This window comes from Cheilinus undulatus, linkage group 13 (genome assembly GCF_018320785.1).
Source record: "Cheilinus undulatus linkage group 13, ASM1832078v1, whole genome shotgun sequence".
In the NCBI taxonomy this organism is placed as follows: domain Eukaryota; kingdom Metazoa; phylum Chordata; class Actinopteri; order Labriformes; family Labridae; genus Cheilinus; species Cheilinus undulatus.
The window spans coordinates 34,076,405-34,097,318 of NC_054877.1; the positions used below are offsets into that span (position 1 = coordinate 34,076,405).

General features: G+C 39.5%; 2 protein-coding genes across 2 annotated transcripts; one reads left to right on the plus strand and one right to left on the minus strand.

The window, feature by feature from the left end:
• Positions 1-847: 847 nt before the first annotated feature.
• LOC121520219 (neuromedin-U receptor 1-like) lies at positions 848-5,567 on the plus strand (the record flags this gene model as incomplete). Its single annotated transcript, XM_041803594.1, has 3 exons — positions 848-1,544; positions 2,902-3,135; positions 5,272-5,567. Coding segments are annotated over 3 exons (1,227 nt in total), but the record flags the coding sequence as incomplete, so codon positions are not given.
• A 6,406-nt stretch (positions 5,568-11,973) lies between these two features.
• On the minus strand, positions 11,974-20,876 carry LOC121520434 (CPD photolyase). Its single transcript, XM_041803879.1, has 10 exons — positions 20,682-20,876; positions 20,113-20,471; positions 19,640-19,788; positions 18,467-18,649; positions 16,836-16,994; positions 16,060-16,258; positions 13,374-13,526; positions 13,086-13,207; positions 12,714-12,873; positions 11,974-12,613 (listed from the first exon to the last, which is right to left on the minus strand). The coding sequence occupies exons 1-10, from the start codon at positions 20,702-20,704 to the stop codon at positions 12,465-12,467; spliced, it is 1,656 nt and encodes a 551-aa protein (XP_041659813.1). The 5' UTR covers positions 20,705-20,876; the 3' UTR covers positions 11,974-12,464.
• Between the last annotated feature and the right edge of the window lie 38 nt (positions 20,877-20,914).

Here is a 20,914-nt window from a genome sequence, read left to right on the forward strand (position 1 = left end):
GCAGCTATATAAGCTACTTAGAAATGTTATCTAGGTAGCTATGTTATCTTAAGCTATGTCTGCTAAAGTTTATGTTGCTGAAGCTAACTTAACTAAATTGGCTTATGTAGCAATGTTAATAACACAGCTTTGGCTAAAGCTAACAAAGCTAAATGAAGCCATGGTTCATGTAAGTATGTCAATGGGTATATAGATCATTTAATCCCAGAGTAGACCTCTTACCTTTTTCTATATTTTATATATGAAATGTAGCTTAGTCTGTAATGTTTGCAATGTGGTTATTTCAAAATGTAACTCCCAGACTTTGCTTTTGAATAAAGTTGAATTAAAAAAAAAAAAAAATTAAAAACGGGAAATAGTTGCACTGGTATTCTGAGATATGGTGTGTCTCAGATGACCAGTCTGCAGCCAGACCCCTCTCCAGTTCTTGGATGATATTGAGTGCACCAGCAGTGAGTTTACACCTCAGTTTCAAGTCACTTTGTGCACTCAAAGTAATTCGTATTTAGAAATAAGCGATTTGGGACACACTGTTAGTTCTGGAGAAACCTCAGTCAAAATTCACCTTAGGTTAAAAACTCCTGATAATGAATACTGTGAAATAAACCATCAGCAGCCTTTGTGAAAGATTTACTATGACACTTTTAAGTGTGCAGCCAGATTTTCTGCTGACAATGTAAAAGCTAAATCAGCATTTTTCCAGATTCAAATTGTTGACCTCATATTTTCATCAGCCGACTGTTTCTGATGGGTTAGCTGCATTTCCATCGTGAACGTGTTGGAGTGCTAATATTTTCTCTTCTGTATTCCTCCTTACAGGTGGAGAAATTGACTTACCTTCTTGTTATTCTCCACCATACTGGAAATGAACTGCTCCCTTGCTGCTCTTATATCACCTGCTGCCACATTTTTTAGTGGCCCTGGCTGCCCTCAGGAATTTGTGGCATGTGGGATGAATGTCTCCTGGGTTTTGGCGTATGCCTCTACCAAAGAGCTGGAAGAGTTGTGTTTGAGTGAAGATGAATTCCTGGAAGGGCAGCTGGGGCTTCGGAAATCACCGGTTTTCCTCCCTGTCTGTATCACCTACCTCACCATCTTCTTGGTAGGTGTTTTGGGGAATTCCCTGACTTGTGCGGTCATTTTGCGCTACAGGGTGATGCAGACGCCGACAAACTACTACCTGCTGAGTCTGGCTGTGTCTGACCTACTGGTGCTGCTGCTGGGCATGCCGTTAGAGCTGTACGAGATGTGGGAGAACTACCCGTTTCTGCTTGGAGAAGGAGGTTGCTACTTCAAGACCTTCCTGTTTGAGACTGTCTGTTTCGCGTCGATCCTCAACGTCACGGCTCTCAGTGTGGAGCGCTATGTGGCAGTGGTGCACCCTCTCAAAGTCAAGCACATGACGACACGTGCTCATGTCAAGAGGGTGATCTTGTTGTTGTGGGTGCTGTCCATGCTATGTGCTGGGCCAAACACCAGCATGCAAGGGATCGAGGAGCTGGATCCACTGTTTGGACGAAGGTTTCCCCAATCTGCCATGTGCAGTAGGTGTCAAATTTATATTTTATGTTAATTATCTAGACTACAGCCATTCTGATGCACACCCTTAATACTGTTAATGTGTGTTTTTTTGTTTTTTTTTTGTTTTTTTTTGTTTTGTTTTTTGTTTGTTTTTTGTTTTGTTTTTTTTTTTGTTTTGTTTTTTGTTTTTTTTGGGTATATACGTATTCTGAACTTGATATCTACAATAAAAAAGTTGAGACAGAAGCATGCTTACCAATGCAAGCTTTACCACTAACAGTATTCTGTAAGCATAGCAAAGTAGGGATGCACGATTTTTTTTCCAGTATCCGATATGCTGATATTTCCAAACTCATTCAGCTGATCTGACTAAACACATTTTAATTTATCATGTAAAACAAGGGTGTCAAACTCAAGGCCCAGGGGCCAAATCTGGCCTGCGGTACGGTTAAACCTGGCCCACAAAATCATATCATATATTTATTAGAACTGGCTCACCATTTTGAGGTCTGCAGATTTATCCCAGTATAAAATATGTCAACTTTAATGATTTAAAATATCCTTTTTATGGCATAAAAATTTACCCATGCCATGGGCACTAAAACACCCACACACCATCATAGATGCTGGCTTTTGAACTTTTCTGTCTGTAACAATCTGGATGGTTCTTTTTCTCTTTAGCCCAGAGGACTTGATTGGCATTATTTCCAAAGAGAATTTGAAATATGGAGTCGTCAGGCCACAGCACACTTTTCTACTGTATGACAGTCCACCTCAGAAGAGCTTTGGCCAAGAGAGCTTGGCAGTAGAGAGTACATTCAGGTATAACTGATTTGCTGGTTTAATCTGTTTTTTCCACTCTGTCCAACTCAAAGGTTTGAGACCAAGTATTTCCATTTTTCTGCATTTAAAACCACGTTTCAGTCCCTCCTCCAGGACAATGCTTTTACTACAGAGTCTATAGAACCTGAAGGATACAAAACTTCTGTGAACTATAAACTTCACATCATTTCTTATCATTGATTTGCCCTGACGGAAAAGACTTGTTTTATTTTTTGCTATGCCACATGCAATATTACAACACAATGAGTTATGTGTGCTGTGGCAAGGGGCATGCAATTCTTGCTTTTCTTGGCACAACACCTGCACAGCATCAGTTAAACACATTAATTTTAAAACTGAAATCATTGGCTGGCCTATATTAATTATTTACTATTTTTGATAAAAGCAGAAATGAGCAAACAAGAGCTGTTTTTACATTGTGGCTTGAGGTTAATAAACAAACAACTAGGGTAGTATGGACTTACTGTATAATGCCAGTGGTATATTTGTATGCTTAAACTATCTGGTCCACCCACCTTTGTTTCATTATCTCTCCAGAAGTGGTAAAGCCCCCGTGGATGTACAACCGGATCATCCTGATTTCTACGCTGGTCTTCTTCCTGCTACCAATGCTGATTATCAGCATTCTCTACCTGCTCATTGGTCTGCAGCTGCACAGGGAGAAGCTGATGACTGTGATGGACTCCAGGAGTAGCTGTGAACCAGAAAGCCTCTCCATGGCCCACCAGAAGAAGATGAGCAAGCGCAACATGCAAGTCACCAAAATGCTGAGTAGGTGCTATATCAAGCATGTTTTATTGTGATGCTAGTGCCCTCTGTAGATTCTTCTTCTTCTTCTTCTTTCTGTGTCTTTGGCACTAATAGACCAACCAAGATGTCATGTTCCTGGTTTATACAGTTAACCCTCTGAGGACTGCGTTATTATATACAACAGGAAGAGACACGTCTAATTCAAAGTTAAATAACTTTTTAAATGTAGCCACTTATTTGTTTTTTTTCCCTCGTAAAGCCCCCCACTGTGACGTTCTAATGACACTAGCCATGCCTTCACAGCTCTTTCAGAGCATTTGCTAGCAATCCTAGAACTCTGCTGACTTTCCAGGGTCTCTAGAGATTAAATCCACGCCAGTAACTCCGATATTTAACGCCTTTTTGTTTTTGCCATTTTTGTGATCATTATTGCATTTAACCGGTTAGCCTGCTGCCATATCATCTGTTTGTATCCCAGAATGCATTGCAACTGGGCTTTGACAACCAATGGCAGGCTGTTCTGTGGTCACGTCCTACTTTGCTGAACAGCATATGTGCACAGACTATAAAACTGCAGAAGACCGACTAAATGACTCATAATAGAGAGAAATAGACACAGAGAGGCTGTAATTTGTCCCTCAGAGTCACTGCACTTTAAATAATGACTCAAATACCCGAAGGGAAAGGACCTTCTTATGTTTCACACATCCATCTGGTAAACCATTCATAGACAGCGATTGGTTAAGGGCAGAGCCTTTGAAAAAAACCTGGTGGTTGATTGGATGACCATTCTGTCTGTCACATCTTTACGGGCCAATGAGAGCAACAAAACACATGATGTAGCCGCTACCGAGGAGTAAACATAGAAAACTGCTTAACGTGAACCATGGCTGTAGACATTTCAGTACACAACTCAATGCTCAAAAGACTCAAAAGAAAACAACTCAATGCTGTTCTTTGTTCTTCTTTTAAAGAAGAAATGTCATCAAGTTCTGATAAAACTGGTGCTTTAGGTGGCTTTTACACTAGGGTCCCAGTCCCGGATCTGAGTGCACTTGAGCCCAAAGTCCGGTTCGTTTTGGTAGTGTGAATGCAAAAGGGGGTTGTACCACAGTTCGAAACAACTGGGCCTAAAGTGAAAGCACCCTTAGCAGCATTCACGCTAATGTCTTCCACCATAATTGCACCAGTCTCTTGTTGTTGCTTGCTTATGTCACAACTCCGCCGCACCCAAAGTATTGCCACTCGTTGCTGATTGGTCCTGTCCCTTTCTAACTGGGCCCAAACGGTTTAGATAGGAGCTATGCAAGATGGATTTGCCAGTGAGAAACACGGAAACGGCCGTATCCATCTGCTTTGCAAGGTTATGAGAAACCATACTGGGAAAAAAAAAATTATGCTATAAAAATGTATATTGTTAGCATTAACACTGTCAACATTAAAAAAGAAAGAAAACAACAAATGACCAAAAAAGCTGCAAAATGGCCTCACCACCCTCTATTTGTTACATGCCTCACAAAGCCTCTGTGTGAGCCTCACACAGCTCAGGTCTAGGTTGCTCTCTTTCACATAATTCTTTTATATATTAAAAAAAAAATCACCCAAAAAAGGGCAAAACTTTCTTTTTTTTTTTTTTGCATAGTTATAGGCCGCCACTGGGTCCTTTTTGGCTCTGTGGGCATTCTAGTCACCATGTTTCAAATTCTGATTGTTTATTTTGCTGTAGCTCCATGTTTGCAGCAGGCCCTGTGCTTATACATGGCCAAAGGAACTACAGGCAGCATCAAAATGGTCATGCTTATGATAAAATATATTAGTAAATTCATGAATTAAAAAATGTAGACTTCTCAAAAACACTAGGGTCAGCTCCAGAGATCTAGAAAATCAAATGCAATTTGTTGCATTTCTAAAGCTGCCTTTGCTACTTGTGTCAAATCTGCTAATTAAGTGTCCATGAAAAGTAAAATCAAATTTTGCAACTAAACATAGTTTAGCATTTTGGTAGCCACAACTTGGCATGTGCCAACCTCGCACTTCTCTCCAGTAACATTCACTGGTCCATATGTGGTCAGTTGGGCTAAATGCTAGCAAACCAGTCAGTAAGACGCTGATGGTTTATGGACTCTGTATTATTAAACAACGCTCTGCTCGGTCCAGGTGTGCTGGTCGTGGTGTTTGGAATCTGCTGGGCTCCCTTCCACATGGACCGCTTAATGTGGAGCTACATGGACACCTCTGATGTGGAGCACCTTCACATATTCGGCCCCATCCACATCATTTCTGGAGTTTTCTTCTACCTGAGCTCTGCCATCAACCCCATCCTCTACAACCTCATGTCCACCAGATTCAGAGAGATGTTCAGTCACATTACGTGCTGCTCGAAACGCTGGCAGACGAACTCCAGCTTACGGATGACCCAACGCAGCACCGTGAGCAACAAAATGACCATTTGAAAACCACAAGTCCTGTCACTGGGCATAAAGGCAGACACTGAATGCCTGAACTCAGTGGGCTGCAGTGCCAGAGCGCAAGCTAAAACAGCAACCAATTTTTTTTGCCAAATGTTGGTCTCATGTTCTCAGATATTATAAGATAAAATTAGGGCACAATCCCCTTACATTATTCTTACATTAATAATGTAATAATTTTAAATGTACAACTGGGAAGAAGCATATGTAATTGAGGTCCTGGGCCCTGCATGTGTAAAAATACCATACGGAATGCTTGGCTAGCTTAGAAAGTGCTGCTGGTGCTCCATATACACAGCCTAGAGGTCCTTTTGTACATTCAACTCCTGATGCTGTTTGGTGCATGTCCCTCTGCAGTCCATCTCTACATCTGTCCTGTCAGCTAAAGACATAAGAGGCCCTAAAGCCGTTAGTGAACACATGCCCTAAGGGATGCACATTCAAACATAAGCAGATTTGCATATTGCATTATTGCAGTATCTACTGGATTGTTCTTCTCCACACTGCAAAAACTGGCATAGCATCTCTAGAGAATAGCAAGCAAGGCAATAATGCTGAAAGAAGCAAAAAGTCAATGGGACTGAGCAACAGGCATCCTCACATGTCAATGTTGGAATGAACAGTGACATTTTCATACAAGTGACATGGGAGCATTTGTAAGCGTGTCTAAAAGGTAAATTACTTCTCATTGTGAATTCATTGAATGTATGAGAGTTGGTGCAGAAAAATGGTTTATATATACTCTCTCTCATATATATATATGTATGTATGCATTATTACTACTGTAAATTGTTTTTTGCTGTTAAACTCATTTTACTTTTTGCTATATTGTTGAGAAACACATCTGTATATAGGACATGTGAATATGTATGAACGTTTATTAATGCACAGGGCTTTGATGCAATGTTCTGTATGATTTAATGAAAACATGAATGTTCCCAGCATGTACCTTTGAAATGGTTTGTATTGTTTCATGAAATGCTTTGAACTGTGAGATGTGCCCGCAGATGTATTTTTCTTATTAGTAGTTTGGATTTGAAACAAAGAAGAAAAACTCGCCTTTGTTCTTGTTCACATATTCTGATTCCTACATGACCACCAGCTCGACAGCCGCATGAATATAATGATTAAAGTGGTGCTCAAAATGCAGTTCTTTTACAGTAAGAAGGTCTGCACAGCACCACAAGGACCTTTCTACTCGATCGTCTATTCAACTTTGTCTGACCCACATGCAGGGAGAATTTGCAGATATAAAAAGATGATTCTGAATGCTAAAAGGGTAGGATGATGTCACTGGGGCAACAGCACAGAAGTAATGAAATTATGAATGACAAAGCAGGAGGAGGAGAGAAGAAGATGGTGAGTTTACTGATGGATACAGGCAAATGACTGTGAAATCAGCGGGCCACACCAAAACTAATGAACAGCAATCTACCCACAACTTGAATCACAACAGAAAACACTGTTAACCAAATGGCTCTGTAAATGGACTTGTTTCGAAGTCTGTATCACCATAATAATGGTATTCATTCCAGAGCAGGGGGATGATAAGTACTCATGGCTTTTTGATATGAAAGTATGAAGCAAATGTTATTTAACAGTGCAGAGTTATGTGAGAGGAAAGTGGGTGATGTGAAATTAAACCATAAATATGGTGTGGTTCATGTTGACTGTCATTTACTGAATCAAACAGAGATTTCGCCATTTTTACAAATTGAAAACCATAAAATCCCAGAATTGGATGCAATAAAAAAACTAATGAGATGCTGGGTGGTGGTTACAAGGGAACTGGCTTCACATTGCTGGTTTTCAAATTCATGCAAATTGATTTATCCAACATCCGGTTATTTTAGACTGTGCAAAGTTGAGGCACACAGAATCAGAGACAAGAGAGGGAGGATGATATGAGATCTTTGATAATAACATGAGGTTGGATATAAAGTGGGAACAGAACTGACACTGTAGGTCTGTAGATGATTGGTACAAGAGGAAAAAGACTTAAAAGAATCTGACATTGCAGTGACTCAAGGACACGGGCTTGGCCTCACCTTCAGTCAACCAGAAGTGGGCTGAAGAGTTAACAGCTGTGCAGTTCTGACTCCAACATTGCACTGTTTAAAAATATGTAAACCAGTGAAATTTGATTTGTTTTGTCAAAAACCATAATCAATAAATTAATCAATATTAACTTTCATTTAGTCCATTCATGTTGTGCTGTGGCCTTAATCTTCTGTGAGGGATTTTACAGTTTATAAAACAGACTGATATGAATACATATGGCTTCATATTGTCCTGTGGACCATGAGATTGACCAGCCTCACCACTGTACCAGACTACTTTGGTGAAGAAGGAGCAGAACTGGAAGGCAAAGCTTCCGATTTACTGGTCAATCTATGTTCCAGTCCTCACCAATTGTCACGGGCTCTGGGTAATGTCTGAAAGAATGCGACTACGGATACCAGTGGTCAAAATGAGATGCCTCAGGAATGTGGCTGGGCTCAGCCTTAAAGATGGGGTGCTGAGCTAGGACATCTAGAAGGATCTTGAAGTAGAGCCCAGGACAGACCGAGAATTCGCTGGAGGGATTATGAATCCCATCTGGCCAATGAGCACCTCGGAATCCCTCAGGAGGAACCGGAAAACATTGCTGGGCAGAAGGATGCCTGGGTTGGGTTACTTTGCCTGGTGCCACTGTAGCCCGACCTCCGATAAGAAGAAGGTGGATGATGGATGGATGGATGGATGGATGGATGGATCGAAATGACCAACAAAAGCAAACACAATCATCAACTTAAACTTTGATTATATAAAGGAACCGATTATTTTATGTCTAAACCAAGCAGCCACCTCTGTAGTTTAAAACTTAAGCCAATGAGGATGTGCAAAAACTGCAGTTCCTTTATTATTAATGTCACTACATGAACCAATATAGCTAAATTAGCTTCAGCAATGTGAGCTTAAGCAAGCTTAGCTAAAGCTAATGTAGCTACATAGATAACATATCTACGTAGCTTCCATAGCTAATTTGTGAGCATAGCTTCAGCTATGATAGCTACAAAGCTCCGTTATCTATAGAGGTGGCTCTCAACTGGTCTAGCCTCAGGACCCACCAATATCTTGGATGACAAATTGCGACCCAAATTTCCAATAATTTTTAACAATGCACATTTAGTTAATAAAAACTTTACACTTAAGATTTTGGATCGCACAGAATTTATGACAGGAACAAGAGACAGGCATGTTTTACACCCTCCTCTCTCATGATAACTTGTAAATTTTAGCAAATTTTCCAGAGTTCTTGAGAAATTATTTCATCAACATTGTAAACGCAGCTCTTGTATTGCAAGAAAATGAGATGAATGAATTGAAATATTAATAAAACATCTACATTGACCCATTATCACAATAAAACAGAGTTGAATAAACAGTATGGTTGCATGTTCTTCTTAGACTTTTGCCACCATTTATTTCCAGACACACATTTGCGACCCACTGAAAACTGCCCCGCGACCTACTTTTGGGTCCCAGACCACCAGTTGAGAATCACTGATCTATAGCTTAGTTAGCTATAGCAATGTAATCTCTATCAAACGCAGCTAAGGCGAACTTAGGTATGTAGATAACATAGAAATGTAACTTAAGTAGCAGTTTTTGTAGCTTTAACTGGCTAGCTACATTAGCTATATAGCTACTTGGCTAAATTAGTAATTTTATAATTCAGTTTTGCAGGTCAGGTTTTTTTTACTTCTGGTATCATAGCTGTGGTCTGTGGCTGTCAGAGATGAACTGCATGGAGCCAGATTGTCTTGGCTGTCACTTGGCAGGATGTAGGGCAAACCCAGCGGTGCCACGGACTGATTGGCTCCATGGCATTTCACACAGATGCAGTAATTGTGCAAAAGGAGCTCCAACCAGTTACTGAGTGCATAAATAAGCATAGTTTTCCAGGAGGTCAGTATTTCTGTATTGTTAATCATTTTCTAGGACTAGCATTTTTAGATATTCTAATATTTTGAGAGACTGGGTTTTGGATTTGTGTGAGCTGTAAGCCATTATCATCAACATCAGAAAAAAAGTTGAAATATTTCACTTTGTATGAGATTAATCTAAATTTTTTTATTATATTCTAATTTTTAGATGCACCTGCATAACTGCAGGCCAGCACTATTTAGCTGTTTGTTGGGAGGCTGAAGACCCACCTCAGTTAAACCTCTTTGTCTTGTTACTTAGTTGATCCAATGTTAGTTTGAGACAGTGTTTTAAATATGGTGGCTGCTGCGAAAAGTTATCGAATGGTTGACATCGCTCAGACTTCTACAGTATTTCATCTAGTGTCTAGTCCAAACCTACTACTGCAGTTTATTTCATTTTCATTTAACCTTAATTTAAGTCTTGAAAATCATTGAGGTTTCCCTCATTTACAATTTTTATGATCCACAGCTTACTTCCCCTTCTTTTTGTGGTCCTACAGCTTTGAGATTTATAACCGCACAGAGGACATTTATGCCCTTGACTAAACAAAAGGTTGAAGACTACCAGTGACATCCTTGAGACAGTGTTGATGTAATGTCCTCTGCAAGTGGAACAAAGGTATTCCACTTGACATATTGTTTTAGCCGTGGATGAAAGCACGTAAGTGTATGTAAAACATAACAGAACATCTGTTTACAGATGTGGAAAAAGAACACCTAAATAAGGGCTTCCTTGTCAGCTTGTCTATTCTCACTGTGACTTAATGATATAGCTGGGCTTGTTAGGGGAGAATGGAAGTAAGATATTATTGTGAAAAGAATTGAGTTATACCACAGTTAAATCAACGTCAGTTCATAAAAGCTGCATATTATTTCTTTTCTGTGACAGCCTTAGTTTCAATTAAATAGTTACAGTGATCTGCTCTTAAAGTTTAGGCACCATCATATCCTAAAGGCCCCTCTTGTTGCAATAGTACCACTATAGATCATGATACAAACCCTCCTTTGACACTTGATGTCTCTAAAGTAAAAGAACTTCAAACAGTCTAAAGCAGAAAGTAAGAGTACAACATACCACATTGAAATGGCTCTCCTATTTCAGCTCACTTACACCAAAAAAAGCACAATCCCATGAGACATTTATATCTACTGTATTATCCTCTGAAATGAACACAACAAAAGAACTCATAGATCAGCGGAGGTCCCTTATTCTAATTTGAGAAATTGTGTGAAGTACAATTGCTACCTTAAGGGATTGTTCTTAATCCCTGCTACTGGATGTGCTCTTAATTAACTTTGGTTGTCATGGGTTTTTGCGCTTAATTAACTCTTGTATATTACAACAGCAGTCAGTTGCAATAGTGATGTAACTTAGCTCCTGCATAAAGCATGTTTATAGTCATTTTTCTTTTTCCCATAATGAACTGAGGAGTGTATTTCCTTTACAAAACCGCCTAAACACTTGACTTGTATGTGGACATGTTTGATAATGTTGTTGAACCTTGGTATTTTAATAGACATCTACATCCCCTGTTCAGTATAACTGTCTTTCCTCTCAGCTGCCATCCCCTCCTCCTTCAGAGCACTGAGAGCTATGAATATCCCCGTGAAGCTGTATTAATATCCAAATATAGGCAGAATAATACATAAAGTGGGTTTCTCATGTCCCCTTTAATGAGTAGCAGTGGAGTTTATAGAGCAAAATACCTTATTTATTTATTTTAAATAGTCTTCTTCTATACTTTGAATTGTTCTATGAAAGCAATCTCACACATGAGGCCATGATGTTTTACTGGATATCAGAACTGATGTGATTAAGTCTTTGAAAAGTTCTTTCTGCTTTAAAATCTTTGACTTATTCATGTATACTTTTCTCTGTTTACAACCATTTTAGATTTTTTTCCAAACTTAAACTGTCAGTGCACAATTTAAACACAAAATGGTTATAGGGTGGATATGTGGTATTACAATACTCCCTGACAGTAATTTGCATGAGAATAAATTTCACTGGACTTCCACAGCCAATAGATGGCAGTACTGCTACATAACAATAAAAGAGGTTATATGAATTAATTACGGCTTTATTTTAAATTAACAAACAATTATGTATGACTGTGATTTAAAAAAAATTCTGAATGGAGAAATCCATCCAACTTGAACTGAGGCTTTGTTAAAAATACATTTATGGTCCACATAAGGAAGTGTCACAAGATTTTTAAGTATCTGCAGTTGTATTAGACCACTCCTGTACTTCTTTAGACCATAATACACAATAAGACTCTCAACACATGGTTTTTGAATTGGCCTGATTCAATATCGCACAGTCTTTTCTTGAAGTAAAATAGCATTAAAATAAGAACGAATGATGACACATCTTCAAAACAGAAGAACGAAACCAAAAAACATATAAAACCGAGAACTGTATTAAAAAAATTCTTTATTACATTTTGATATGAGAAGATTTTTTAAAGAAAAAAGTTAAATTTCAAGAGCTGCTTTAACATTACTGCATGCATTGTGATATAATGAATTGTAAACACTAATAACATACAAAGCATCCTGTATTTGAGATACAGTTTCACATAAAAACTATAACATAAAAAATAGTAGAAAAAATGTTTTCTAACTTATCAGGCACCAAAGATGAGTATCTAATGTGAAGACAAGCGACAGCAAAAAAATCTACCAGCTTACAGAACTGATAAATGTAAAGAACCAGTCTGATAGTCAGCAGGAGAAACAGCACAGGCAAAATCCCTCTGAATACATAGGACAAAAAAAACAAACTTTAAAGAACAACAACCAAAAAAAGCACTGCAAAAGAGGCTTGAAAAAAAGTTCCCAGAGATAAAGACACAGGAGATAAAAGCTGCCAGGCATCTTACTCCCTTTTCTCTTAACGTATAGTGCTTCAGAGATCTTTGGGACAGTACTTCCTCTCAAAACGTGCTACGTCAAACTTCCGAAGGCAGCCTTTGTAGTTCATGTAGCGGATCTTTCCAAAAATGGGTCTCTCCGCCCATCCCTGGTCATGGATTCCACAAATAGACCACATGCAGCCTACAGGAGGGAAACACAGAGAAGAGGTCATAAAGAGATAAGAAAGCATAACTCAGTATATCAGTGTTGACCTGGCTTGAACTAGGAACTATTTGCTTACCAACAAAGCCGTTAGGATCCTGGCCATCCAGCTCATAGCGATCATTTAGGTACAGAGCGATAGAGAGCGCCTCCTCTGGTGAAGAAGTCCACTCCAGGATCTTTTTGGCCCAGTACATTCTCAAGAAACCATGCATCTTCCCCTCACTCACCATCTGGTACTGAAGAGGACAAGTACCATAACGTTACAACAAACTGTAACTATAACATTCATCTGTGAGAACAGGCATGGACAGTACAGGATATTTAGAGCTTCTCCTGCTGGCTGGCAGCAAGCTGGACTGTTGTACCTAAGGCCATGGGGTTGTATTGTGTGGAAAATGTGGTCTGACATTTAAGGGGCAGAAAAGAGACCTTAGATTGCATGCCGTACCTGTGCTGCATTCCAGAGCTTGTCGTGTGTCTTTGCTTTCTCCAGCTGCTCACGTGTGTAGAGATACGGCCGCTTGTCTTTGGCATGATCTTTCAAAGTCTTCTGAGCCCAATCGTACGCCCCTGAGTACCACAAACACACATTTGATCCAAAGACACTAATCAGAAACAACCAAGACAAGATTGTGTGTAGGGAACATTTCAAAGAAACAGACATCTCAGTTGATGTCACTAAAATAGAGAGTTTCTAACAGTGAATTGTATGTTAAATAATGAAATCTGAACTGACCCTCTACACAGTCGTATTTCTTGTTGTAGAAGCAGAAGTTATCAGTCAGTTCCCTGCGCACCACCAGCTCCTCGATGAAGGAGGTGACTGTAACACCTGCCTTCCTTCCGCTGTGCTGAACCTGCAGAGCAACGCGCTGTGCTGACAGGTGACCTGATTGGAAGAAGAAGATGCAATTATGAGGATTCTTTTGTTTTGCATGACTTAATCACATCTATATACTTTGACGAGACAGTTATTGTATATCAATATGCTATCAAACATACAGTGCCTATCAAAGGTATTCACACTCTTGGATGTCTTTTATTGAGTTCATAAAGCATGGTCAATATAATTTGGCTTTTTGACAAAAAAACAAAAAACTCTTCAGTGTCAAAGTGAAAACAGAGTCCTACAAGGTAATATCAATAAAACAAAAACATGTAACATAGATAATTACCCCCTTTAATTTGACTGACTTAATGAGGACCAGCCAGTTGGTGCTAGTCCAGTAACTGGTTAATCAGTATTCCTCGCTACCATTACACCATGTAGACAAAGAACACTCCAAGCAACTCAGTGAAAATGTTATTAAAAAGTATAAGTCAAGAGATGGATAAAGAAACATCCAAGGCACTGAAATTCCCCAGGAATGAAGTTCAATTCATCATAAAAAGATAGAAGGTATATGGCACATGTGTACATCTACCTAGATCAGGCCGTCTTTACAAACTGAGTGACAGTGTAAGAAGGAGACTAATAAGAGAGGCCCCCAAGACACCTGTGACTACTCTGAAGGAGTTACACGCTTCAGCAACTGAGATGGGGGAGACTCTGCATACAACAACTGTTACCAGGGTTCTTCCACAGATAAAGCTTTATCGGAGGGTGGAAAAGAGAGAGCCAGAGATTCTGTTCAATAAAACTCTTATTCAGTCTTGACTAGAATTTGCAAAAAGGCATGTGAGAGTCTCCAGGATCAAGAGGTAGAAGTGGTGCTTTTTGGCCATCAGACAAGACGCTATGCTCAACGGACACCAAACACTGCACACCACCACAAACACACCATCCTCACTGTGAAGCATGGTGGTGGCAGCATAACGCTGTGGGGATGCTTCTCAGCAGCCAGCCTTGAAAGGCTTGTAAAGGTAGGGGGTAACAAATGTGGCAAAATATAGGACAATCCTATATAAGACGATCTTATTCAATCTGCAACACAACTATGGCTTGGGAGAAGATTTATTTTCCAGCCATACAATGAACTGAAGCATACAACTTAAACTACAGAGAAATGGTTTAAAGACAACAAGGTGAATGTTCTGGAGTGGCATAGTCAAAGCCCAGACCTCAATCCAATAGAGAATTTGTGGCTACTTTAAAAGGGCTGTTCACACCTGATCCCTGTTCAACCTGACAGAGCTTGAGAAGTTTTGCAAAGAAGAATGAAGTAAAATTGCAGTGTCCAGATGTGCAAGCCTGGTGAGACCTATCCACACAGACTCAGTGCTGTGATTGCAGCCAAAGGTATATCTTCTAAAAAGTGACTTGAAGGGGGTGAATATGCAGTCACTTGTTTTATATTATGTATTTTTATGTAATTGACATTGCTTCGTAGAAATTTGTTCTTTACTTTTACATTTCCTTTTTTTGTTATTTAAAGTAAAAAAGCCAGATTATATTGATTATTAGATTAAGACATCTTAAAGTTCCTGTGAAGAGTTTTCATCTGACTAAATTAAGTGCCAGTGCTTATGAGCAACATTAGATCAACAAGATCTTAGCTTGTTATTCTCTTTATCTTTGATGTGATGCCTATTTACAATGTATACTGGAAGTATCTTTACAAGAGCTTTCATGTGCAAAATTTCCCATTATTATATAATTACCCAGAGCTTGTGGTTGACCTAATGAGTAATAAATTGAAAATTTTCAACGTGGTAAGGCTGACAAAGTTTTTTTATACTTGGAAACTCATTTGAACCACTTCAACAGTTTTAATGACAAAACAGTACAATCGTTATTATCTTAATGATCAGCCAATCAGAAAGTATCAAATCTGCAATTAGATAGGTGCATAAAAGACAGATAAATACATCAAAAATACAGGCCAACTTCTGCACAGTCTAAATTTGAGAAATGCATTGATGATTTTACAGTAATGATACAATTCAATTGTACTTTCGCAATTCAGACAGTGTGCAGAAGTTTGCCTGCAACTTCAAAACTTGAAAAATAAGCAAATATCCTGATATGGGTTCGCTAGGACTTCTAATCTTGTTGCTGTGGAACCAAATCAGCTATTGGTATCATTTAATCTTTGCTAGTACCATACCAAAGTTTAAAAACCTGGTGTTGGGGCAACCCAAACACATGAATCTCATATTTATTAAATAGCTGAATCACTGTTATTGATCCATATGGGACACCTTTGGCCATCATCATCTCTGTCAAACAGTCTTTGCCAAGGAGCCATAACTTTAAACACATTTGCAACAATAAAATAAAATTTACTTGAAAGCAGCTGGAGTTTAATTTTCCTGACAAGGTTGAAAGCATCAATAGACTAGATTCTGAGGTGATACGTGTGGAAGTGAATATGAAAAAAGGGATGGCAAAGGAGAAATTTCAGAGTCACTGCTCTTACTGTGCTTTTTTTACATAAATCATCATATTAATTTAGGCAAACATCATCTGTAACGCTACTGACCAAAGCGGATCCAGGGGGAGAGCTGGCTGAGTGCAGGAGCATTAGGGTCATTACGTTGGGTGTCAAACATCTTAAGGCGCACGTCAATGAAGGACTCCAGCATGGCCACCCCTGCTTTGGTACCTGGCTTTGCCCACTCTGTCTCTCCAACTGTTCTGTCAACCTTCAGGGAAGCCAAGGTCTTGTCCCAGTCTATGGGCTGTATGGTGAAGTTAAGAAAAAGAAGAAAGAAATCAGCAGAGGTCAAGGCTTAAAGTGATACAGGGAGATAAATACAGGACAGAAAACTTTAACAAGCGCCAAGAAGAGTCCTGTGCCTTTCACCTAGTGTCTGTTATCAGGAGGCTCAACCCAGTGAGGTGAATATCAATCGCTGCACTCCGATAAGGGTACATACCCCTGCAGCTTTAATGTCTAATGCTGGGAAAGAAACTTACAGTTTTGGGCAGTTGAGAAGGTCTGAGGTTTATATGCCCACATCAATACATAATGTGCAGAGGAGAGGGGCAGTTCAAGGTTGAGAGAAATGTGCTTTATTGTAGCACTCTGTTTTATAAACTCCACATCACTGAGCTTACTGGAAGCTCATTTTTCCCCACTGATGCTAGAAAAATAGTTTCAAAGCGATGATATTTTTAGAGTATTATTCTGTCATCTCAACTAATCCAAAAGTCCTTAAAGGTGAAACAAAAGACATAAAAGACTTTATTTTCTGCTGAAGCCAACGTGTTACCTTGGATTCACAAGGTGCCTTTCATTGCTGCTGTAGTACCTACTTTGGCAGTTCTGGCTGCAGTGTGGGGGTGTTTCTCCACCAGAGGAAAATCAGTAAGGAACTCTGGCAAAAGCTTGGTGATCTTTCCTCTGATGGTCCTTGCTGCATACTCAAGTTTAGGTGATGCCACCCAGCAGGGAACAATATTATGGGTATCAACCTATAAAAGGAAAATCAGGGTTTACTCATGAACATACTAATTAACAGAGAGTCAAGAAATACGAACAAGAAATGCTTTAAAGTGAGAAGTTTACCTATTGTCTGACAGGTCAAAATTTGCAGCTGTCAAGGACATAATGATAATGACCTTCCAGACTAATGGGGAAAGAGCACTGTTAAACTAGAAAAGCACTCGGAGATCGCAGACCTCCGTCATTAGCCTTATCTCCCAATAGTGAAGAATCCTTTAAAAAATTCCTGGATCCAGTCGGTGATCTGGATCTCTCCCAAAATCTAATAAATTCTTCCTTATGCCATCTCCTGAAAATTTCATCAAAATCCATCCATAAGTTTTTGAGTTATGTTGCTAAGAAACTAACAAACAAACAAACCCTGCCGATCACATAACCTCCTTAGCAGAGGTAAAAACAGCATCTGTGATGGTATGGGGATGCGTTAGTGCACATGGCAGGGGTAACCTCCAGTATACTGCAAAGTAGACAACATCTGTTTAAGTCGTCTTGTTTCAGTAAGGCCAGCCACACACACAGGATTTTAAGCCCGATTTGGGGCAAGATTTGCCTCCCCCGACAATGGTGGGGGCATATCCCAAGAGGAGCCTTGTCGCAAACGACTGTCCAAGTAGTCTGCATGTGTGTAGTGTCAACACAATTGTTTGACTGCTCCAAACCGCGTCGTAGCCTCCAAAATCCTGAATCGTGAATATCAAACGTGTTTGATACTTAAGATTCTAGGTCATATGCCGATGATGGAGTACCCACAACAACCAATGAGAGCGAGCGGACCAGGTAGTGTCACAGCCAGATCATACGTACTTCACCACTCATAACCATAAACACAACTTTAACTTAATTTCAGCCAGGATTTCATCCCGAGTCTTTCCCTTGTAATATGATTTTTTGCTTCACCTGTAACGCATGCCAGGACAGCCTGTTGTGAAGAGACAGCAAGAGGATATTGACAGACATTCGCGTTTTGTTTTTTCCTGAAGTCACATGATCATGCGAGGTCGTAGGCAGGTCGGCAGGCGTGTGGTCTCCAGTGATCTGACAGTCTGGCTGAGTAGTCTAGTGTGTGCGTTCAGAGGATTAAGGATGAAAAATCTTTAGAAATTATCCCGAAGTCTGTGGTCTCCCACAACTTAAAAATCGTTCCAGATTAAAAAAAAAATCGTCTAGTGTGTGGCCAGCCTTAGACAGTAAAAAAACTACATTCACCCTGCCATGCAACAGCAGTAAAAGAATCTGGATGTTAAACAGGCTTTCCTGCAGTCCCTGCTCATCACATATTAAAGAATATCCCAACTTTTAAGGGAATAGGGTTGTGTGCAATGAGCAGAACACAAGGAGAAAAGACACTTCATTTCTTTTATTCCTAGAGAACCACTATAATTCAGACAGCAGTTACAGAAAGAAAACAACAAAATGATTGATCATTTAAGAGGATTTTTACCTGTATGAGGGGGATGTCTTTGGGAAGTTTCTTTTTCACATCCTCCAACCACTGCAGCTGCTCCCTAAGTGGGGAGAAGTCTGTCACCACCGCCCCCAGGCCATGGTCAGAGACAAAGCCGGGGAGAACTTCCCCCGCTGAGCCATGCAGCAAATGGAACTGGATGTCCAAGTTTTTACATTTCTGTTTGAGAGGGGAAGAGTTAGAGCGCATAGAATCTGTAGTGGGTTCAATTACATGGATCACAACAGATTAAAAAGAAGCCTTGGGAAACGGGCAGGTAACATCACTGCAGATCTCAGACACACTGATTAAACTCCTCCCTTCTGGTAGGAGTTGCAGGACACTGCATGCCAAAACAACTTGATACAGAAATAGTTACTGTGATGACCGTCAAACAGTCACAGAGTTACTCTGATGACCATCAAACAGTCACAAAGTGTCAGAAAATATAACTTTAATTTAACACACACTTTAGCCCTGCTTAAATTAAAAAATCCTGTACTGCATCTCAAATACTTAGAAACTCACTGGGGTAAAAGCCTCACCTCATATGTGCAGCTTTACTAATTAATCTATTTACCATATTAGCAAGTAAATTAACTTATCACAGTAACTTAAATACTATAAGAAAGCTCACTGTAGTAAAAGCATCACCTCGTGCAAATTTGCACTAATCCACTATCTTACATTATCTTATCTACCTTGTGTAAATTTTCCCACATCCTTGCATATTTAATACTTCTGATCATGTCTAGTCAGCTTTCTTGCACCCTTTGCACATCTTGCAACCATACTATCAATGCACACCAAGAAATACCCGACAAGAGCTTGTACATATCTAAATCTTTTTTTTTTTTTTTTTTACTTTTTTCAGTTTATTTATTTCTGGTATTTAATGTTTTATTTGTACATACTTTGCCCACAAAGCTTATTCTGGCATTGTTAATAGTGTAATTGAGTTCTGTGGCTCTCGATCAATACTTTATTTCCTTATTTCTCTTATACATTTCTGTATTTACTCCTATCCTTACAAAATGACAAATGACAACTCTGGTTGATTTTAGAATTAAAATGTACAGTTATTAATTTCTACTAAATCCAAATAAATCTGCTAATTACTGGAATTATGAACAGAATTGAATTTCAAAAAAATAATTTATAGCAACATACCTTTGCAACTTCCCTCAGACCATTCAGCATAAAGCTGAAATGTCTCAGAGTGGAGAGCTCAGATTTTGGGACGACAAGACAGAAACAGATGTGCAGAGGGAGGTTCTCCTTTACAGCAAGCCTTTGGGCGTGGATCAGTGCCCAATTATCTAAAATACAGAGGAAAAAAAATATGTTACCATTGAGACACAGAGAGTGGGAGCTTATACAGCTAAAATAAGGGATATAAATGGTACAAAAATACAGTTTAATTGAAAAGATAAGGGTCGACTTTAAACCAATGAGACAAAAATATTCAAATACACTGGAATTTCAATGGAAAACAGTGTTTTATGTTTTTATTTTCTCTTGTTAAACATCAGCAGCTGCGGGAGAGGCATGCAGACATGGCTGAAGTATGTTACATCCCCTGTAAACACATATCTGAAATCAAAACTCAAATAGATCTTACAGGACATGTTTTCATTTCTCACCTTGTACTCTCTGGTCTCTTAACATCCAGTACAGGACACCCTCAGAGCCCTGCTTTATCTTCTCAGTCTCAGATATAAAACGCAGCCGTTTCTTGTTGAATTTCATGTCCTTATTATCTGTCCTCTGCTGCCTAAGGTGATCCTGCAGCCAGCCTCCAGCTTTCTCCACCTTCATGGGGGTCAGCTTCTGCTGTTTGGCACTGGGCTCCTTAGCAGCTGCTGGTGCCTTGCGTTTTTTGTCAGACATACTGGTTTGACTGGTGAAAGATTTGGTCTGGTGGAAGAATATTGGGATGGACCTCTCAGTACTGTGGTGCAGAAGCCTCAAGAAATACCTTCGTGCAAACGGTGAGGATGCTCTGTTAGAAAATCAAAGTGGAAAAGATGACCAAACTGCATCCAAAACTGTCCATACACACACACACAAACGTTTAAAGTGGTTCGTTCGGCAAATTCAATGCATTAAGTACAGAAAAATATTTGAAATTAAGCAAAACTGCCAGAGACACGACGACGTCGAAGTAGGAAACATCTTTCAAATGACTAGTCGCAAAGAAAACACAACTTACCTTATTAAGATACACTTCAGCATGCAATGAATGGATTAAAAGTAGATATCTGAGAGGCTACACAGATAGTAGGCTGGTGTAAAGAAGCTACGAGAGGTGAGCAACCCGTCTGTAGGACTCAGTTTTTGCCTTTACACAAGCAGTTACATGAGCACGCTAATGTTTAGGTTTTGTAACGCGGTTTCCCATGTATTTAACTACATTTCCCACAATGCAAATGTTAAGCTTCACGG

Coding starts and splice junctions, on each gene's coding strand:
- LOC121520434 (XM_041803879.1), bottom strand. CDS start 20,704: ATGCTGAAGTGTATCTTAATAAG. Junction 16,995..18,466: donor AAGACATCCCCCTCATACAG/GTAAAAATCCTC, acceptor TTCCTTTTATAG/GTTGATACCCATAATATTGT. Junction 12,874..13,085: donor AGCTCTGGAATGCAGCACAG/GTACGGCATGCA, acceptor TGTCCTCTTCAG/TACCAGATGGTGAGTGAGGG.